This window comes from Urocitellus parryii, chromosome 7, assembly GCF_045843805.1.
Source record: "Urocitellus parryii isolate mUroPar1 chromosome 7, mUroPar1.hap1, whole genome shotgun sequence".
In the NCBI taxonomy this organism is placed as follows: domain Eukaryota; kingdom Metazoa; phylum Chordata; class Mammalia; order Rodentia; family Sciuridae; genus Urocitellus; species Urocitellus parryii.
The window spans coordinates 58667156-58689183 of NC_135537.1; the positions used below are offsets into that span (position 1 = coordinate 58667156).

At 38.5% G+C, this 22028-nt stretch overlaps 1 protein-coding gene across 3 annotated transcripts in view; it reads right to left on the reverse strand.

The window, feature by feature from the left end:
- Positions 1-661: 661 nt before the first annotated feature.
- Positions 662-22028, reverse strand: part of Kcnb2 (potassium voltage-gated channel subfamily B member 2) — a 381085-nt gene continuing 359718 nt past the window's right edge. For all 3 annotated transcript variants that reach the window (XM_026397312.2, XM_026397313.2, XM_026397311.2), the window contains exon 3: positions 662-2913. In XM_026397312.2, the coding sequence (XP_026253097.1) occupies positions 757-2913 (2157 nt within the window). In that variant the 3' untranslated portion in view covers positions 662-756. The remainder of the gene's footprint in view (positions 2914-22028) is intronic.

Sequence of the window (22028 nt, forward strand, 5' to 3'; positions counted from 1 at the left end):
GTTATACCTGGTCGTTAAATCTTGCTGATTTCCATGATTTATAAATAAAATCACAAATGCTACAACGAAGCAAAAGCAAAAAAGAAAAACATACCCTATGGATTATAGCACAAATAAATAAAAATACTGTATTCCTTTAAATGAATGTTCTTATAAGAGCTTTATAACCCAAAGCAAGATATGAGAGATGGTTTAAGAAGAGGTTGCAGTTTTGCAACCGAAGTCTGTATAGCTCCTCCAGGCAGTAGCTGTGAAGGAAATACCTGTGTCTCAAAGACTTGTTTCCACATGTTCTTGACACTTCTGCATCCAGGCCCCGTTATTTACGTTATGCATTTTTGCAAGCTCAAAGCACCTTACTCCTCATAATTATGAATGCATGCAGTGACATTTCATCCTTTCATGTGCAAATTCTAAAATTCATTGTAACATAAAAGTTAAAACTTGAAAATCTGCCTACAATTTGAAATGAAAGGATCAAAAATGTCAGACATTGCAGAGGAACTGGTTCCTAACAGAGCTCTCTTTATTGGTTTACTGTTCTTCAGTTGTTTTTGTTTGTTACAAAATGCAGTCTTGACTCTTTATTTAAACAGTACTTAAACTAAACTGTTCATGCCATGCAAAAAATAACATTTTATGCACTTTTTTTTGGGGGGGGGGATAGGGGCTTCCCATGATTTAGTTCACAGGCATTATTAACCGTGTTTTAAGAAACAAGTTTTTTGTTTTTTTAATTATTGCTTTTGTAACTAGTCACATGCTGGTTTCACGTGTGGGACAATAACCTGTGTCGCCTGGGTTGGAATGAATTTCTGGGGCAAACAAGTGGTTTTCCATCTTGCACCCTTCTTGACTACTCTCCTTTTTCACTTCACCCACAGCGTGACAAATGTCTTGCCTACAGTTGTGACTTGTGTTCTGAGGGGAGGAAGAGCCCACACAGCCCTCTTCTCTCAAAGGGTCTCTCCCATCACTAGGCTTATCTGCAAAGCAGTTGGGGCTAGAGACTGCTTGCATGTCCGGCCTGGCCCCTTGGAGCTCCAAGAAGTCTTCGTCTTCTCCAGTATCTATTTCAGTGAAGCTTCTCCTCTCCCTCGAAGAGAAAGGAAATAGTTTCTGTTTGGGAAACCTAGGGGACAGCCCTTTGGAAGGTCCCTGACAGTGTGCTGAAACATCAGCACCCAGCAAGGGTCTGTCTCCCTGGGGAAGGGTTTCTTCCAGGAGGATGGTACTGATGTGCTGCGGGGTGGTAAGAGAAAAGTCAGCTGTGGTCACTGGCAGTGGCCTGGCTGTGCTGGGTGGAGTCTGGGGAGCATTGCCTCTGTTTTCCTGAAAGTTCACTTTGAGGGATCTGGACTTTAATGGGTTGCTCCCTTTCAGCGAGCTCTTAGGGCTGTCAGTGGCGCTGTCAGATGGCACAGGACCATGTAGCCCACACTGGGCACCACTGGCATCAAGGTTCACAGTTATATCGATTGGGGCATATTCCAGGGTGGCATCCCTGGCATCACGCCCTTTCTCTCTGCTGAGTGTTAGAAATGGGGGGCCTCGGGCTCTTTGGTGCTCATCTATCCCTGGGAGGTCAGTGGGGAACTTCATCTGCAAGTGAGATGCAGAGGGTGGTGGCAGGGGTGATCTCTCTGTCTCTGTGAAGTCAGTGGCACAGCTGGTGAAGCTGTCGATGCTGGAGGTGCTCTTCATGTCCACAATGACCTCGGTCTGCGCCACGGCCAGCTGCTCCTGTGGGTAGACCACTTCTTCCATTTCTATCTCTTCTTCATACCCAGATGGCCTCTCAGGCTGTTCTTGGCAGTCTGGGTTCGGGTGAGAATGAGGCTGTGTCTTGGTGATTTCATTATACAGCATCTCCAGTTTCTGGGCACTCAGATGCTGTGGGCTGGAGGAAGAAGTGTTGTTCAGCTGCTCGTGGGAGTCTTTTTGGCTAACCTCCTGGTACTTATTCTCATAAGATTTGTTGGAGCTTGTTTCTGACAGAGCCTTCCTGGCCCACTTCCACCGGCTTGGGGACAGGTGATTATCATCCGCCGAGTCCTTTGTATTGGCTGACTCTCCAGCCTTCTCAACAGCCACGTCTATCAGTTCCATACTTCGAGCGAAGGCATCTTTTAAGTTCATAGAAACAATGCTTCCATTCCTTTTGGCCCGCTCAAGAGCCTCTCTCCTTTTAATGGCCTTCTCCTGACGTTTCTGCTCTTTATAAAACTCAGAAAAATTGTTCACAATGATCGGAATGGGAAGGGCAATAACCAGAACCCCAGCAATACAGCAGAGGCCTCCCACAATTTTCCCTAGTAATGTTTTAGGGTAAATGTCACCATAGCCCACGGTGGTCATGGTGATGGTGGCCCACCAAAATGATGCAGGAATACTGGTGAACTTGGTAGCATCTTCATCTTTCTCAGCGAAAAATACCAAGCTGGAAAATATCATTATCCCCATGGCCAGAAATAATATCAACAAGCCCAGCTCATTGTAACTCCGTCTGAGGGTGAACCCCAGAGACTGCAGGCCCGTTGAATGTCTGGCAAGTTTCAGGATCCGAAGGATGCGCATGATTCGGAAGATCTGGACCACACGCCTCACGTTTTGGAACTGCAGCACACTCTTGTTGGACTCTGTGAGGAAAATGGTGACATAGTATGGTAAGATAGCCAGCAAGTCAATGACATTCAGCGGGCCTTTAAAGAACTTCCATTTATTTGGTGAGGACAGGAACCGTAAAAGGTACTCCATGGTAAACCAAGCAATACACACAGCCTCCACGTGTGCCAACTTGCGGTTGTCGGTGGGTTGTCCAAATTCATCATTTTCCTGCAGCTCTGGAAGTGTGTTGAGAGACAAAGCAATGGTGGAAAGTACGATAAACAGGATAGACACGATGGCCAAGATCTGGAAAAGAGGAGAAAGGTCAAGTTAGTAAGTCCTCTTGGTGGCTTAGGTGGCCGGGCAACCTGTGGATCCGTGGTTCTCTAAATGATATGGAATGCTCCAAGTGATTCCAATAAGGATTTAAGAAGATAAACTTTTCCGCCTAAAGTTCTCTAATGAATACAAACACATTCACTCTTCATGAGTTCATTCCACTTAAAAGCCGAATGCACAGCTGGGAGCCGTGGCTGCACACCTGTAATCCCAGCAACCTGGAGGCCAAGGCAGGAGTATCAAAAGTTTGAGGCCAGCCTGGGCAAATTAGCAAGCCACTATCTTAAAATAAAAAAAAATTTAAAAAGGAGGTGGCTTGGGTGCAGTTCAGAGGTAAAGTGCCTCTGGGTTCAATCCCCAGTTTTTTTTTTTTTTTTTTAAAGAGCCTAATGTACATTTAAATTCTAGGACCTAATTAATTTGAACAAAGTCAAGTCCCCTTTCCATGCCATTGTTCTTAGGCACAGTTGTGTGGGTTTTCCACCATTGGATGTGGGCCCCATATGGCTAGAACATCTTTTCTTTCTTAGCTAGCTGTAATTTTTCTCTCTCAACCATCCTGTTGTTTCCTTAAGTGAATTGTCTTACATACTATATAAGCTAAACAGAATTCATGATTGCTATAAGTTTTATTATATAACTAAGAATATAAATGCAGAACATAAATGTGAAGAGAGAATATGGCACTCTGTTTGACACTACTTCTCCTAAGAACAAATACTTCTTGTGTGTAGTAAGTTTTGACATTGGAATCAAGTCAGGATAGCCTTTGTTCTGTGATGTGTGCACTCTGGGCCAACATCATGTGGGAAAGGAACATTATGAGTTATTATGGTTTGGACATAGGTGTTCCCCTCAAAAGTTTAGGTGTTAAGACAGGAGTGTTTAAAGCTGAAATGTTTGGATCATGAGAACTGTAACCTAATTGATGAATTATTCCATCTCATGAATTAATAATTTCAATGGACTACTCTATTGGGTGGTTGGCAGGTGGGGTGTGCTGGAGGAGGTGGGTCACTGGGGCATTGCATCTTGTCTCCTTTGCTCCTTCTTCTCTGTCTGTTTCCTTGTCAGCACAAGTTAAGTAACTTTCCTGCCTTGTGCCCTTCCACCATGTTGTTCTGTTTCATCTCAGGCCTAGAGCAATGGAACTGGCCAACCATGGACTGAATCTCTGAAACATGAACCCCAGATAAACTTTTCCTTCTCTTGTCAGGTCTTTTGGTTATAGCAACAAAAAGTTTACTAACACGTAAGCTAAGTTAAGTCAGGCAAGATAAAGAGCTTGAAGAATGATCATGGTGATAGTGCAAGGCAGACGTTCTAGGCAGAAAAGATAGTAGCACTATGTCGGACTTGGGAGGAAAGAGGCAGAGCTCAGAAAGAAGAAAGAAGAGGATCAAATGACTGGGTTTTAGAGTCAAGAACTCTGAACTCTGTCCCTGACTTTCACTGTTTGACCTTGGGCAAATTATTTAATATTATCTATCTCAGATTGCAAATACAGTGAGTGAAGGCAATAATCATAGTCACTTCATGATTGCTGTAAAGATTATAGAATATACAGATGTTGCTACATATATAAAAATACTCATAATTGTTAGAGGCTGAAATGTCCCAAAAAAAGTTATGTAGAAAATCTGTAAAATTATGCATTATATAGGCAACCCAAGAAGGGATTTCCTCCCTATAACCCAATGTTCTAGATTTATGGGGTAAACTAGGAAGATTAATGTTTGAGGGCAATGTAAGGAAGATGTTCTTTGTTTAGTAAATAATGCACATTTGGTATATAGTTCTTGGTGGAATAAGAAATCTCTCAGGTCAGTTCTGGCTTGGTTTCATCTGACTTTTGGCCATGACCTTGGTAGGTGTCATTGGTCTCAAGTATTATAGGTAGCTTTGAGAAAAAATATACTGACAGTGAGTGTTTCATTTAGAGAGTCGGCGTCTAGTAAACATTTGAAAGGACAATGATTAATATTCTGAAACCACAACTCTACACATCAGATTGAAAAAAAAATTAGTTTACATCAGGACTTCTTTCTCTATTTCTTTTGCTTTATCCTCTTAAATTTCTCTACTTCCAGACAATTCTCCTTTCCCTTCCTCCTTTCTCATCTTAGGCTTCCGATGCCTTTCATTGTTTGTTTGCTTTTTTTCTTCCTATTCTTTTGGCTCCCATCTTTCCTCTTAAATAGATAAAGAAAACCATAATTCAACATATTTCAGAATGGGTCACAGACATTAAATAAAGACTTAGGTCTCTTTAACTTAAAGAAAAATGCTTTATTATTAGTGTTTGTGGTTTTTTTCCCTTAGAAATAGGTTAAGCATTTTTTTTTCTGAATATACTTCAGAATTTCCATTAAAAAGGTGGGTAAGTGAATAACAGTAGAAGAAGGTCATCTACTCTAAGAGATGGTGAAAGCTGAAGTTAGAAACTCCCTCAAGAAAGTTTATTTAAATAAACCCCTGGATAATGGGATTCAGATGGTTTATTAAAGGCACCCTGGGAATGCTCACTTTGCATTTCTTCCTTCAGAGGCCAATGGCAGACACCGCCTACAATACTCCATCACTAAAATGTGCCTGAGGGGAAGCATTAGTGAGATCCCATCCATTTACATCCTCTTACTGTGAGGAACCAGGGCGGCCGTGCATTTTCTAGGTGGTCTCACTGTTACTAATATACCTTTAGACCACTTTTGAGCATTGGATTTTCACCATCATTCTTGTACTGATACTCCCTAGATTTTCCACATCTAAATCCATTCCCTTGCCCATTTGGGATGCATTTTACTGATGTTTATTCTTTAAAGAGAAATTAGAAAAGCAGAAATGCAATTGAATTCACTCCACATTCTATTATTTTCCAACCTGCTTTCCTCCTCTGGAGATCCAACCTAAGGCCTTGTGTTTAATAGGCAAGTGCTCTACAACTGCGTCATACCCCCAGCCCCCACATTTCAATCTTTAGGACAAAGTGAAAAATGAAAAGTCCAAAGTGGGCCTTCAGTTTTTTTTTTTTTTTTAATTCCCAATCAGTGCTAGATTTGTAGGCCATTTTATTTCTTCAATTAATTTTTTTTTTTGGGAAAAAAACACAAAACGTTCTATAATATTAATGTAGTCCATAGCCTAGCTGATTACAGTTTAACAAACATGGCTACCTTTAACCCTTGGAAATAAGCAAACACACAAAATGATTGGGAGTACATTCTTGAAGAAAAATAATTACTGAAGGAAAAAACACTCCAGCCCTAAACCACCCCACATTCATATTAAGGAAACCATAAGGCAATGAAATACATTATTTTCTCCTGGTGAAATTCACCCTATCAAAACCCATTTGCTCTCAATCTAGAGGAATGGTTTATTTTAAATATCTTCTGAAGCTTGGAGATCTCCCAGAAAGACAACACTTTAGACAAAATTTTGACCATATACCAAAGGTGATGCGTGGAGCAATAACCCAAATGTACAGTTATTGTCTTATTGAAGGTTTTTTTTTATACACAATAAATATAATAAATGTGAAAATTTTCTCTAAGCTAAAGGATGAACTTCTAAACATGAATATTTACATTAGTACAGCAAACCCTCGTGGCATTTAGGTGTTGCTTCATTTATCTTAACTGTGCACAGGTTAGGACAGGACTGACTGAAGTTTTTAATCTCCGTCACCTCCAACAACTGACTTCTGGAGCTGGCAGGAGGAGAACTGTTTCTCTCAGCTTCCGCAAATAGACTGATGTTTGTACGTGGCAAAGGAAGTGGAGGTTCCAAGTGATTGTGTCATGTTGGTATGGTCTCCTTGGAGATTTGGATTAGGTCATCTCCAAGGTTCCTTTACCTCTAACATTTGGTGGTTCTGTGTTTAAATTAGAATATTTTGCTAATTCCAGTCATGTCTGTAAACAAAGCCAAGGACAAGGCACAAATGACCCTGACATTTTGGTTCAATAGACAAAATAAGATTTTATTGCTTACAAAGTAAAAAATTTAAAAGGGAAGACTTTGAAAAAATATTGCACCATCTATGTTCTGAGTGTTTAATTACCGGGTACAGACATTCTTTCTGGATAAAATGTGCTTCCCTCGTGAATTGTCATCTGGATGATGACTTTGTATTTTTCACTTAGATATAGATATTCACAGGATCATGTGGAGTTAAGGACAGGACTCCTAACACTTGTATTAGTGGGCACTTGAAGTTCATTATATTGATCTCTGTTTGTGAGAGGGAGTGGGGAAGCTGGAGACTTGCCTCAGTTATGCCAACTTAATGATTTTAATCCTTTGAAGATAATGGTTGTTTTGCAGTGGAAAGAAACACAGGACAAGGAATTAAAGTAATGATACTGCCTCTGCTGACCATGTGGACAAGCCAGTTTCCTCCCCCGAGTTTTAGTTCCTTCTTCTCAAAATGAGGTGCCTCACCTTACCTTGGAGGCTTGTTAAGGATCAAACTGGATCACACACAGGCAAGCATCCTATAAAATGTGAGTGTTCTAAGTGTAAAAATGCCAGAGATGTGTCTGGAAGAAATCTCTGACCAGCACTGGAAGAGAATAAACACACTTAAACTGTTTATTTTCCATGTTAATACAATTCCAGAGCTGTTCCTATTCTCATCTTTAACACTTTCAAACATATTACCTAAGCATTGATTTGCCCAGGCCAGTGTATCTTATTTTTTTTTTGGACTGGACTATCTAGATTGTCTATATGTGTGGAAAAAAATAGATGTATAGTCCCCTGACCCCACTTTTAGGGATTGAATCCAGGACCTTACGTATATGTGAGGCAAGTATTCTGCCACTGAGGTGCATCCTTTGCTCTTTTTATTTTCTGTTTTGACACAAGGTCTTGCTAAGTTGCCCACCTGGACTTGAACTTGCAATCTTCTTGCCTCAGCATCCCAAGTAGTTGAAATGAAAGTCATGCACCTCCCTGAGTGGGTAGGCTGCCAGTATTTATTGAAGAGAGTAAGGTTACTTTAGGTGAGTTTGACCTGCTTCTTGTCAATATATGCAGGGAATTTTCTAGGCTTGTCTTCACATGTGGTAATCTGCTGTAAATTCACTGGCATTCAGCATTCCACAAAAATATACCGACATGTGTGTACTTCATGAGGAAGGTAACACGTGGTACTTTCTCTCTTCCCTTCCTCTTAAACTCTCCTTCTTTCCTTTCATAAACATATGCTGAGAGGTGATATAAATAAACTGAGTTAAAAGATCTTAACCACTAATAGCACTCCTGCTTTTTCTTCTTAGTGGGATGCAGGATGTATTTTTCTTAAATCTGATCAACAATGGAAAACAACATGGAGAAAGATGCTGGCAGGAATTTTCAGGATAAAACCAAATTGTTTGAGTTGATAAGAAGGAAAAGTCTTGTGACAAGCATTCTTAGAAAAGCTTGAATAATTTTCTACTTTCGGAACAGGGATACAACACGTTGGCATTTCTGAGTCTTTAAGCCAAACGCCAACCCACTTGTTGAGGGAAGAAGCAAGGAGTTGATAAGAATATCTTGATTTTTCATCCACTCATCTCCTATTTCTAGCTATTTCCCAGAAGACCACTGGGTGCAGCAAACCCAAAAGTAACTCCTTTGATTTTCTCCAAAGGAAGATTCATCTAGGATAGTTTTCAGGTCTAGCTTTTCATGTTCCTTGAACCACACGATGGTCTCCTTTGTTAAAGCTAAAACCTCTTAATAGGCTAATAACTCTTCTCCAAAATGTTCCAAAATAAAAGATGTTCCATGCTTAAGTATTCTCAGTTGATTTGCATATGCAGGCAAGGCCCCTTTGGGCTAACATCATATGACCAAATGCAAAAACTACATCTCTGTAAGGTTCAGTTGCATTAAAAATTCTTTGGGTCCAAAGGATAACATCAACTCAGGAATTCAATTCTTCCCCAGTTTGTGGAGCTATGGAATGAGGGATGATCCACGTACAAGTTGATTTCATCTGTAAGTCTCCACAATAGCTCCCATTTGGTGAGAAGTGGGATGTGAGAAGTAATCCTGTTCTACATACAATCAATTTCTTTCCCTTTTCTATTCTCACATAAAAACCCATTCTTTGAGAGGAGAGTTTTTGGTTATCTTATGACTAAAGAAACCATTTTGACATTTTCCTGGTATCTTTGTGATAAACTTTGTTTCACTACCCGTGATATGTTTCTATATTTGAAAAGATTAGATTCTAAGCCAAACCATGAGGTGAAGGCTGGCAAAGGCAGCCTTAATATTATTACTAGTAACTGCAAAGAAAAGAGCCAACAGTGAGGTGGAGATAACATGAATCTTAGCACTGACTTCCATGATTGGGCAGTCCCTTTCTAGGTAATTGGTCCTGAGGGAAAGTCATCAGGAGCCCGAGAGTGAAAAGAGAGGATGGCCAAGCTTGGCAGAATGCAGACATTACATTCTTTACTAGCTCTCACTGCCAGGGACCCATGGCTTTCCTTTTGGTAGACTGTCTGACTCCCCCCCAGGGAAAAGCACAACATGAATGTCCTTCTCTTTCCTGTATGAAATGATAGAGTTTGGAGGAAAGGGGCAAGAAGAAAATGAATGGAGTGCATCCTTTGAATAGGTGTTCATTTAAATTGATAAGTTTAGCATATGTAGATTATAAAAAAAAGGGCTGGAAGAAATATTAAAAATACTCCATTTCTCATTTCATAGGTAAAGAAATAGAGATTGAGGAATTCTATCAAGTGCCTGGTAGTGGGAGGGGTGATAGTGAAAGAGATTTAGAGTCCAAAGGCCTGAGTTTAAATCCCAATTGTGACCTGCTTTGTTAGCTTTATGACCCTGGTGGGTTAGTCAGGTTTTCATTACTATGATCAAAATACCTGACAAGAACAATTTAGGGGAGGAAAAGTTTATTTGGGGCTCATGGTTTCAGGGGTTTCAGTCCCTTGCTGGCTGACTTCATTGCTCTGGGTCTGAGGTGAGGCTGAACATCATGATGGAGAGGTGTGGCAAGGGAAAGTCCCTCAGCTCATGGCAGCCAGGAAATGGAGAGAGGGGTGGGGAGCAGGGGCATGGGGGGCAGCAGGGACAGATATAGTCAGGCCATGTCCCCAGTGACCTACTTCCTCCAACCACACCCAGCTGCCTATAATTACCACTAAGTAGTCCATTCAATGAGGTTACAGCTCTCATAATCCAGTCTTTTTATTTATGAACATTGCTGCATTGCCTTATACATGAGCTCTTTGGGGGACATTTTCAGATCCAAACCATAACACCTGGATATCATAATTAGCTTTTCTGGGACTCCATAGTTCCTTAGAGAAAATGTGGAAGACAAATGCTTGTTTTGCTTACCTAGATAGCCTTGTTTTGAAGACCAATTAAACATTGTGTATGATAGCATTTTGTAAAGTGTTAACAATGTCAATTATTATTCTTATCTATGAACTTTCCAAATCATATATCAAATTCTGTTGATTCTATATTCATGACCTCAAAGTCAAGATGGTGGTTATTTCAATATTTTACAAAGAGAGTGCAGTCGAGTGCACAGCATAATTAGGACAGTCAAAAGTGCAGCAGGTTCTCAGCAAGATTTCACCAAATGGTAAAAATGAACCAAAAATTCTCCAAGTTGGATTTTTCTTAACAGCTTCCAACCTCCTTGATTCTTCCACTTAACTGAGTTGAAGTGAACTCAGAAGCTGAGAGAAGCAGTCCTCTGAATGCTTGTAGTACTGATTTCCTACATCATTATACACAAGAGGTGCATGGGCACTTTTTGCATTCACCTGAACTCACACAATCTCCCTTTGTAGGCTTGCTTGTACTCAGCTGCCTATTTTTTCAGGGGAGTCACATTTAGGAAATAAAAATATAGGTGAATTTAATGTTTATATGGGATATATTTAAACAGTGTTTGCTGTGTAACTGAAATTCAAATTTAACAAGGCTTCCTGCATTTGATCCAGCAACCCTACCTCCTTGGCATTTTGGTCCAGGGGACAATACCTGCCCCAGGATGCCCAATTGTATTTTCTCGCTCCTGGAAATCTGGAATTTTGAACTGAGAGATTTGGAGATGAAGATTCACTGGGATGGAGTCATGTTATTTATAGTGCTCCAGAAACAGGAGCCACAAACTGACATTGTGGGAAGGCTTGGTTTCTGCCTTCTGATAGTACCTTCTGGTAAGGTGTCTATTCCCTTCTCCCTCTTTTGCTGAAGTTAGCCAGAGTTTTAATCAGGGTCTGTTAATATCCATAAACCCATACAATCTTCTTGAATAATCATTTGACAATTTCATAGGAGACTGTTCTGTTTCTCAAACGAAAATTTAGAATTGTGGAAGGCAATGCCTACTGATTTTCTATACAGTTTTCTAACAGAGAAGGCACTTTGCAAATCCACTGTGAACAAAGAAATGAGATAGAGAGAGAGGGGGGGGCAGGGGAGGGAGGGGAAGGGAAAGGGAATATTTCCACAGAACAGGAGAAAATGGGAATGGACCTTGAAGAAACAAAATAACACCTAATCATCCAAGAAGACAATGAGTGGTACTTTGTCATTTTTGGTTGCTTTCATGAAACCCAAGGTCAGCCTAAAAGTCTTAACTAGAATTTTTTAAATTGTAGAATTTTTTAAAAATAGAAATTCATATTAAAAATAGTCCATTCTGAGATAAGAGAACAGGTCTACAAGTTCAATGACATAATTTTTTCTCCAGTTTTAAGCTCTATACTTTTTATTAATCCTTTCCTTTTTCCATTATGCTGAATAGATTGTCTTTTTAAAAAAAATCCGTATTCTTTGGGAAGCCTGCTTTTGACTCTATATTGGCTTTGGACTTCACCTTCACAAAATAATGCATTTTCTTAAAAGTGTACAGTGTTCATTCTATACCACATTTTGCTATTGTTGTTGAGTATAATTTGGACTCTGCAGTTAATCCAACCAGTTAAAAAAGTGATAATTGCATGTATAGATTCAGGTTTGTGCAAAAACACATTAATCTTCTAGAAGAATTAATGTGTAGCTTATTCAATAAAATACCAACATAACCCTTTATATACCCATATACCTATCATTGTTCCATGTATTCACAAGTAAAGCCCCACAGAAGAATAATAAAAAAGTCATAAAACTGTAAACTTAAGAATACTGTATGTTCCATTTAATAAATATATATTTTCAAGCACAATTTAAAAATATATATGTGCATATAAATAAAGCATCTTAGATGACATGGAGACAGGATAAAATAAGAAAATGGACAGCAGCCTCCCTCACTTTTCTCCTTATCAGTTTTCTAATTCTTCATAAGATAATTCATGAAAACTCAAGGGAGAAAAAACAGATCTTGAACATTGATAATGTTCTGAATCCTAGCTTATTTACTACTGTATCCAGATTCTGTAACATTCTTTTGTTGTTATTGTTAAAACGTTTTCTTTGATCTAAAGACAATTCTAATAATAAATCTTCTTTTTGAGAGAAATCTTAAAGGACAGGTAAAGGTTTCCAACAGAAAAGGGGATAAAGTACATTATGGGCAGAGAGAAGAAGGTGGGGAATGACTTTGAATCCCCCCCCCAAGTTATGACTTGCTCAGAAAATGCCAAGTCATTTTTGTGTGGCTGGGGACATCTATAAAGAGACATGGCATGGAGGCATCTGTGGTGACTTCAGAGATGCTGCATATAAAGGTATAGGCTGTGTACTATTCAAACCCTGAGGGCTCCAGTCAAGTTATAATGTGAATGATACTTCCATCGCTGGTGCAGTGCGTAACTTGTACAACCAATTGCAACCGCCCTGATTTCGGGGAAGTGAGTAGTTTGTTGTGATTGGACAGAGGTGCAGGCTCAAAGGGTGGGATGGGAAACTTCTGGGAAGTTAGACAATGGACAAATTATTCAGGGTATTTTATGCAGTAATGAAGTGTTGGTGGGCTTCCTTTTATAGGCCTGTTTTGCTCAGAGTATGGACCTTGGACCATCAGAAATAGATCAGCAACATCAGCATTATTTGGTAAGTTGTAAGGAAAATTCCCAGGCCCTGCTCCATACTTTTGGAAGAGGTCCAGCAATCTGTCTTTTAACAAATTCTCCAGGTGATTTGTTACTTGCCAAAACTTGAGGATGCCACTGTAAGGAGTAAAAGCCACTGGAGGATCTCAAGTGAAGAGTTGGTATGCTCAGCCTTGCATTTTAGAAAGACTCCTGGCTATAACGCATGAGCCTAGCTGGGGGTACAACTGAGGGCAAGAAGTTTCTTTTGCAATGGTGGTAGAAAAAGGGGAGATGGGATAGGGTACATAAATGTTTGTGAAGCAATGGCTGTCAACTGCAAGCTGGGAGAGGAGGTCAAGGTGGACATTTTCTACAGTTGCATCAACTCATGCTGTTATCTGCATGGAATGACTCTTAGATTCTTGGAGGACTACTTAAGGCCTTGCCTAATCAGCCTCAAATTATGGCCCTTGGGCCAGCAGCATCATCTGGAAGCAGATTGGAAATGTAGAATCTTAGGCCTCACAGCATGTCCACTGAATCAGAATCTGCATTTTAACAAGATTCTCAGGTAATTCATATGTGTGTTTAAGTTTGAGAGGGCTAATCATGACAATTTCATTCACGTTACTAGGTTGTAGTGATGAATCATCATGAAGTGAAATTTCAGTCTTACTTGTTATGGAGATGGAAAAGTCCAGGACTCTCTCAGGTTCATGACTAAGTTTACCAGGAAACTTAAATATCTCTGACAGATATCCATTATTATCTTATAGAAGTAGAAGACTCAGAATTATCCTACACCTAAATCATTTCTGATCTTTGAACATACTATTTCTCATAGTAAAAAAATATTCTAATCAGAGCTTTAGGCTTCAAAATAAATTCTTTCTTAAACAACAATTTATTGGCATATGAATAAATTATGAGATACATGCGATATTACTTACCATAACTGTTTTCTTTTATAAACTTTTAAGTGTACATTCTGCAATCACACAGGGCAAAGACTAGTTTAAGGAGCTATTTATACTTGCTGTTCCCTGAAAGCATGCTCATTTGTTGAATTATTTCTCACCCATCCTTACTTCCAATTTCTGCAAGGAAGTCTTCTAAATTTCCAGAATTAAAGTGCCATTAAAAACTGGCTTTGTTCCTTGAATACCTAGTCGGCCCCAGCAGCTCATCAATCACCATTAACAGAGAATTGCAAGGATTTATTTCCACCATTATCCCCCTATCTCAAGACCGCATCCCAGCAGCTTCAAAGGAAGAAAAAACAAAAGCCGTAATGCAATCATTTTTCCTTTTAATGAATCTCTGCAGCAAACCTCTTCTGAAAAGTACTTTTGGGGTCAATGTCATTAAGACCACATTATGGAATGCCAGAAAACAGAAGACATGTGAGGGTCATGCTGTAACGGAGCATTGCTGCCAAGGGAAAAGTTAGATGGGAGCCAAATCCAGCAGGGACTGAAGAAAATTTGCCCGATTCACTTTACATCTGCTATTAGGGAAGGCTGCTGTGCTGTCCCAGGGCCCCATGGGCAACAGTATCTCATGGATCCTTCTGTTGCAGAAATCACAGGTGGTGTTCTGGCAAGAAACTGAGGATCATAAACAAGGACCTTTCATTGAGTCTTATTGGGCTTGTTTTGGCAGCAACAACTGGGGACTGGTAATTCGAATGGGCCCCAGTTTTTCTGTACTTAGTAGGGACTGAAGAAGTATTCATTAAATAGAAAAGCCCTGCATTTCATTGCTGTCTCATGTAGACATTTTTCACAATCACATAAATTCATTCTGCGATCCACATAGAATGACTCCTGGATTCTGTTGTGAGGGTTATTTAAGACTTTGATACTCAAAATGTGGCCCTTGAGCCAGCAGCAGCACCTGAAAGCAGATTGGTAATATAGAATCTCAGGCCCTACCCCATGTCCACTGAAATAGAGGCTGCATTTTAACAAGATTGTAAGTAATTCATATGGGCATTTATGTTTTAGAGGCACTGGCCTCAGATATAAATGCATACCATTTAAGGAAAAAAAATCAGAATTTGAGACTTTTCCATACATTTTTAACCACTTGATCTCAGTTTTGTGGGCAAGAGCAGATTCTCAGGCCCTGTGGGGCTTTTCAATACTGTTCAGAGGTTCTGGGCTGGGAGGGTGTAATTAGTTAGAAAAAAGTCTTGCAGATGATGCCGATGTGGTGTCTGATTCTACCTTGACCTCTTCTCCTACCCTGTGGTTGACAGCCATTGCTTTAAGAACTTGCACATAGTGCAATTCAAGATGGCAGTGGAAAGAACACTTGGTGTTGAGTCAGATGACTTAAGCTTCATCCTGGTTCTCTATTACTAAGTAACTGCATTACCTGTATCAAGATGCAGAGCTTGTTGGGGCTAATCATGACAAGTTCTTTTGCATTACTAGGTTGTAGTGATGAAATTATACAATGCACGTGGAAATGTTTTGGAAATTATATGCTTCCACATAAATATCAATATAATTAAAATTAAATTACATTAAAATAATTAATTGAAATACATTGTTTTCATGTGGGGTATAGAGTTTTGGGTAGAATTATTAACTCAAATATGATGTTAGGGGTAGAAGAATTTTATTCTTGTGACTTCCTGTTTGATGTTAATGGGTGCCTTCTCATGTAATTGCCAGTTAGCCCATTTCTGAAGTTGATGCTGACTGATTTCAATAGTTTGGTTGAGATAAATGTCTGGTCCCTTTGGAAACTCAGGATACTGGGTTGAAGAGTGCTATGGTCTGAATGTCTGTGCCTCTCCAAAGTCAGTATGTTGAAACTGAGTCCACAGTGCAATAATAAGAGGTGGCATCTTTTGGGAGGTGATTATGAGGAGGTCTCATGAATGGTGTTAGTGCCCTCCTAAATGAGGCTGAAGGGAGCACGATTGCCTTTTCCACCATGTAAGGAAAATCAACATGTGTCATCTTTGAAGCAGGAAGGACGACCTCACCAAACACTGAGTCTGCCAGTGCTTTGATCTCAGATTTCCCAGCCTCCAGAACTGTGAGAAATAAATCTGTGTTGATTATAAATTACCCAGGCTAAAGCCTTTTATTATAGCAATAGAAATGGACTAAGGCAAATATGCCCACCCCACCCCTGCCAAGTCAGTACACTCAGAATTTCAGAATGTGACCTCATTTGAAAATAGGCTCTTTGTAGATATAATTAGTTGAGTTCATATTTGCTTAGAGTGGATCCTAACCCCAACGCCTGATGTCTACTAATAAGAAGGCCATGGGAGATACAGAGAGGCACACAGAGGGAGGATGACCCTGTGACAGAGGCAGAGACTGGTGTGGTGCAGCAGCAAGCCAAGGATGTCAAAGATTGACAGCAACCACTAGATGGTAGGAGGCGACAAGGAAGGCTTCTTCTCTGGCATCTTGAGAGAGAGAGCACTGCCCTGCCAACACCTTGATCAGACTTCTAGCTTCGGGAACGATGAGAGAATAGATTGCTCTCTGTTGTTATTTCAGGCTACCCAGTTTGTGAAAATTTGTTATAGCAGCTTGAGGAAATGAATACAGTCAGGTTGTATTAGTCAATGAGTGAGTTTAACCTTTAATGAGAGCTAGAGCTAAGAATATTCAAAGAGCCCTTATTCTCTTCAGAAGTAAATTCAATGTCACCTGAAAAGGACACGGAAATGCTGAGAATTCAGAAACCGAGTCCCTAGGAAAACCAGTGAAATTAGGAGAAACTAAGTTATATTTACATTGGAAGTAAACAGCTTAGATTTGTTAAGTAGGTAATTAACACCAGCATTCTAAATATCAGGAAATCCTACCAAATAACACATTAAAAGCCTTAAGTTAGAAACAACAAATCTCTCTAATGTTAGAAAATTTAAGAACCCAGTTTTAAAACACATCCCCTAGTGGTGACTTTCAAGTAAAGGTGCTGAGGAATTATCATACCGTTGTCTAGATAAATCAGTTTTACATCAAAAGCACTATAAGTGGACTATGCATTCCTGACACTCTGTTATATTTAGCCTTAATAAAAGAGGGTGCTGCAAAACCATGGCGGTTTTGCATGCCGTATATTTGTAGAACAATGTTTTCTTCCAAACTGGATTGATGGATCTTTAATAAAATTGAGTCATAATTAGCATTAAAAAAAAGTGAAACAGAAGAGATGAGAATAGAACAGAAAATATGAGGAAGAGTAGTGTTTTGTAATATGTGCATATTTATGTGTGTACTGGGTCATATTCTTACTTAAAATAATGATAATAATAGATGCTATTAAATTATCATTATATTTGATGAAGCATTTAAAGGCAATAGGACCCCAGTGTTTCCCAAGCAGAGATCTAGACAATTTCTGTCCATGGGAGAGAAGGTAGATTACCTTCTGGATTCTCCTCAAAAGGACAGAAGTCCTACTCTTTCAGTGGTAACTTTGGCTTAGAACTTTCAAAATTGAACTGCCAGTACAGTCACATGTAGATTAGATCTGAGAAAGACATTATTAGGTGATTTTGTTATTGTGTGAACATCAAAGAGCACACTTACACAAACTGAGATGATTGTGATGCCCCTAGGTAATATCTTACCAAACCACTGATATGTGGTCGTTTAATTGCAATGTCATTATATGGTGCATGACTGTATATGATCACTTCATTATAGTCATGTTGGCACTTTTTTAGTTCTGACATTAAAACTTCTGTCCTTTGCTTTCACTACTTTTCATACTTCCTTACTATTTGGTTTATTTAAAAAAAATTTTTTTTAGTTGTAGATGGAAACAATATTTATTTATTTATTTATTTATTTATTTATTTATTTTTATGTGGTGCTAAGGCTCTAACCTAGAGCCTCATGTGTGCGAGGCAAGTGCTCTACCACCAAGTCATGACTCCAGCCTGACTATTGTTTTTTTTAATATATTTTTTTTAGTTGTTGATGGACCTTTGTTTTATTCATTTATTTATATGTGGTGCTGAGAATTGAACCCAGTGCCTTGCACATATGAGGCAAATGCTCTACCCACTGAGCCCCAGCCTCAACCCCACTATTGAGTTTTTAATAAATACAAGTAGTTTACTTTATGACATTTTCTAGGATATAAATTGGAGTAATAGATTTTCACTAATCATTAGGAAAACTATTGAGCCGCTTTTAACCTTTGTTATAAGGAAATGCCATATGAAGACATTTTTTAAAACTTCCAGTTAAATCATTCAAGATTTAAGATAAATTAACAGTATTGGTAGATCATTGATTGATATTGATTTCTAAATATTATATGGGGGTTTCAATTATATGATTTGCCTCAAAATAAAAGACAAAATATTTTTCTAGACATATACACCTTATATTTTTTTCCAAATTTTTATTTTAATTTTTGTTTACTTTATTTGTCCCTTTTAGATATACATGACAGTAGAGTATATTTTGACATATTTATACAAACATGGAGTACATCTTATTCTAATTAGGATGCTAGTCTTGTGGTATGAGTAGGTAAATGTTTACTGATCATATAAAAATTATACATGACTTAAATAGCTAACATTAAAATAATTGATTCCATAGTTTCAAATGCCAACTTTAGCTAATTCTAAAGTGTTCTGTATTTAAATATCAGTTCCATTACTCAGTCAGCTAGGTAATAGAGATGAGATCAAGATTAGAGCTTAAAAATCTATACCACCTAATGATAATTAATAATGGCTACTATTGGATTGGGGACATGGTTCAGTGATAGTACTTGCCTAGCATGTGTGAGCCTTGGGTTAGATTCTCAGCAACCCCCCCGCACCAACTGAGTAATATTAATGCATGCATTTCCATAATAGTTTTCATAGGTTATGATTTATGTCTATAAAGATTCCTGTTTAGCAAGAAAAAATTCAACCACTAAAATAGTCTACAAATTAAAAAAATACTTTGTATTATAACAATTGGTCAGATAATTTTTATATGTAGTATAAACATTTCATGTTTGAATTTCTTATTTTTTAGGTAAGAATTTAAAACATTTCTTCAGTTTCAAACTGGGTCAAACACAATTGGTCAAATGTAATCAGTTTGTCATTTGTTGACCTACAGGAAATGAGGTGTGGCTTGAGGTTGTGACAGTATGACTATGTGTAGGTCAACAACTGACAAACTGATTGTAGAAGGGAGATGGAAGGTCATGGCTGAAGGCTACCACACATCCTTTCCCTTCTAATGTTGGGAAGGAGTGTCTTTCTGGAAGCCTACATTCTGTGTGGTGCACAACTATTTTGGATCAGGCCTTCTTTAAAGCTACATCTTCCAAAATTCTTTTTCTTGATCTCCTTCTGTGGTTTTCAAAAATGCTTTTCTGGACCCCTGGGGTTCTTTGCATGTGCCTTAGAGGGCATGTTGAGATAAGGAGAAGACTTACTGGGCAGCCCTAAGGGACACTCCTTCCTCCCACACATGAAATGGAGCTGTCCTTCCAGATAGTGCTGAAGTTGCAAAAATAGGCAAAGTGAAAAATGTTCACAGAATTCACCCTAATTTGATGGTGTAACACATACACACATATGAGTACATGCATTCATATGCACACACAGATGTATATCTCCTTTGGAGCTGATAATACTGTTAAATTTTGCTAGCTGTTTTGAGGACATGGTAGAAAAGACTTGTGTATGATTCAAAGCTCTTTCCCAAAAAAAACATTATTTACTCAAAAATAGATGCTATTTTATTTGAAGTCACAGCTGTTGTCTTCAGAGTTGGTTATTGAATACATCTTTGTCTTTTAGACTTCTAGGACTTCTAAATGCAAGGCCAGTTTTGTCTGTGCTAAGAAGCTAAAATTCGACATCCCAAAGCAGGCAGAGGTTATGAGTAAACACATTATATAAAGATAACATATAAAACTGGAATCCACTAAGCCCTGGATGGTACCACATTAAATGGCTTCTAGGAGGCTGAAAGATTTGGGCACCAATAAGACTGAATTATTGGTTTTCTTCTTTTATAGAAGTAATATTTCATATTTTAGATGATTAGGTAAACATAATAAACTTCATTTTGCCTCATTATTTATAAACTAGTTTAGAATTCCCTAAAAAGAGTTTTCTAGGATTTTGTCCAGGTCTGAGCATTGAACCCAAAGAATACTCATTAAATATGTATTAGTCTCATCAAATTTCTATTTATACCAATGTGAGTTCAGTGAATACCATCTATGTCCCCTGGATGTTCTTAATTTTATTTTCTAAGATAATAAGCTGAGGAAAACAAATTTTAATCATTCTATCCATATAAAAGAGTTATCATAATAATAATTTTAGAAAGCCCACGGTGTTACCCACATCTCCATTCTCTCATTGCATAATAGTAAATGTTTGCTTCTGAAAGTTTAAGTAGATCAGCGAACAAAGCACAGGCAGATGATGACTTAGTACTGCTGCAAAAGACACGACTTTTGTGCTGCTTGATCTTTTTGCTTTAAAATGCTCATCCTAATGATACGGTTGGGAGATTGTCAGGTACCACAGATTTGGCAGATAAACAAAGAACACCAAAATTCACAGTAGGAATAGGCTGAAAGGAACTAATTTGCTCTCTATAAAACCATGACTAGGTAGGTTGGAAATGAGAACATAATTGCCCAATTGTATGTTGGCAATCCTGGCCAGCCTGGGAAACATGTGAGGCAAGTTTTATTTATCTTAGTTACTCTTAAGCCTGCTTCTCCTTTTCCACTTTAGATTGTTCACATGCCTACCTCTCTCCCCTTCCCTTCTTCATTTTCTCCTCTCCCTCGCAGGGCCAAATTCTCACCTCCTTGGGGCCACTCAGTGTTCTCCAACACACCCTTGCCCGGCTACTCTTACCTTCTTCTGTCCCTTTCCAAATATCACCCCAGTGAACTTTGCTTCCAACTCTTGTTCAAACTAACCTTGTATCAATACGAGTGGTGGATTAAATCTTGACCCAATGAGTATATCTTCATTAGCAGAATTTCACTATCAGGCAGTGCAGACATTTTTGATTAGTAGAACCTTTTAAATTATACCACAAAATATTTACCTGTTATGCCTAATTATAAAGCTATTATTTCTGGAGAAATAGGTTTTGGTATACCAAACCACAATACTACCTCTTCTTCCTCTTCCTCTTCTTCTTCTTCTTTATCAGGGATTGACTCCAGGGGTGCTTTACCACTAAACCACATCCCCAGCCCTTTTTATTTTTTATTTTGAGAGAGGATTTTACTAAGTTGCTCATGCTGGCCTTGAACTTGTGATCCGCTTGCCTCAGGCTCCTGAATTGCTGGGATTTCAGGCGTGTGTCACTGTGCCCAGAAAACCATTATTCTTTTAAAAAAACTTATCACCTAAATAAGTGGTATAAAATATATTTTTCCTCCTAATTTCAACCTCAGTGACAGATAAAAATTCTATTTGAACCAAAATCTAAATACTAGGCTTTATTTGTGCCACAAACAATTGTCAATTAGAGACATTTTAAACAGAGTGGATTTATTGACTAGGTCTCAGGCTTTTAACTCTGGAATTCATTCTTATTTTCAATAAAATGATCATATGCTCATTTAAGGACAGCATAAATAAATTCCCTCTAATTTACATTGTCTCTTTTTGGCTTTAAGAAAAATCTAAACATTACAATAAGGGTGGTATCTCATGTATTAATGACTGCCTCCAGTCAACTGATTATAGAATTTATTCTCTCTCATTCCATATATATTTGGTGCTGAATCCAGCCTTTTGAATTCTTGGTTTCTCTTAGACATAGGTGAGTTTACTTCATTTGATTTATTCACTTTTTAAACAGTTCAGTTATTTCTCAACTTTGATACTTACCAAAATGTCTCACAAGGAAATATTTTCCTTCTCAGCTTAATGATTTACCATGGTTCATGTCTAGAAACTTCCTTTATAATCAACAACCTTTTATACTTAACCAGCATTCTGCAAAAGTATGCAGTAGTGAAAGTGGTTTCAAATTAATCCCTTGTAAAAAATAAATTAATCACATTTATTTGCACAAGTTTTCAGGGGGC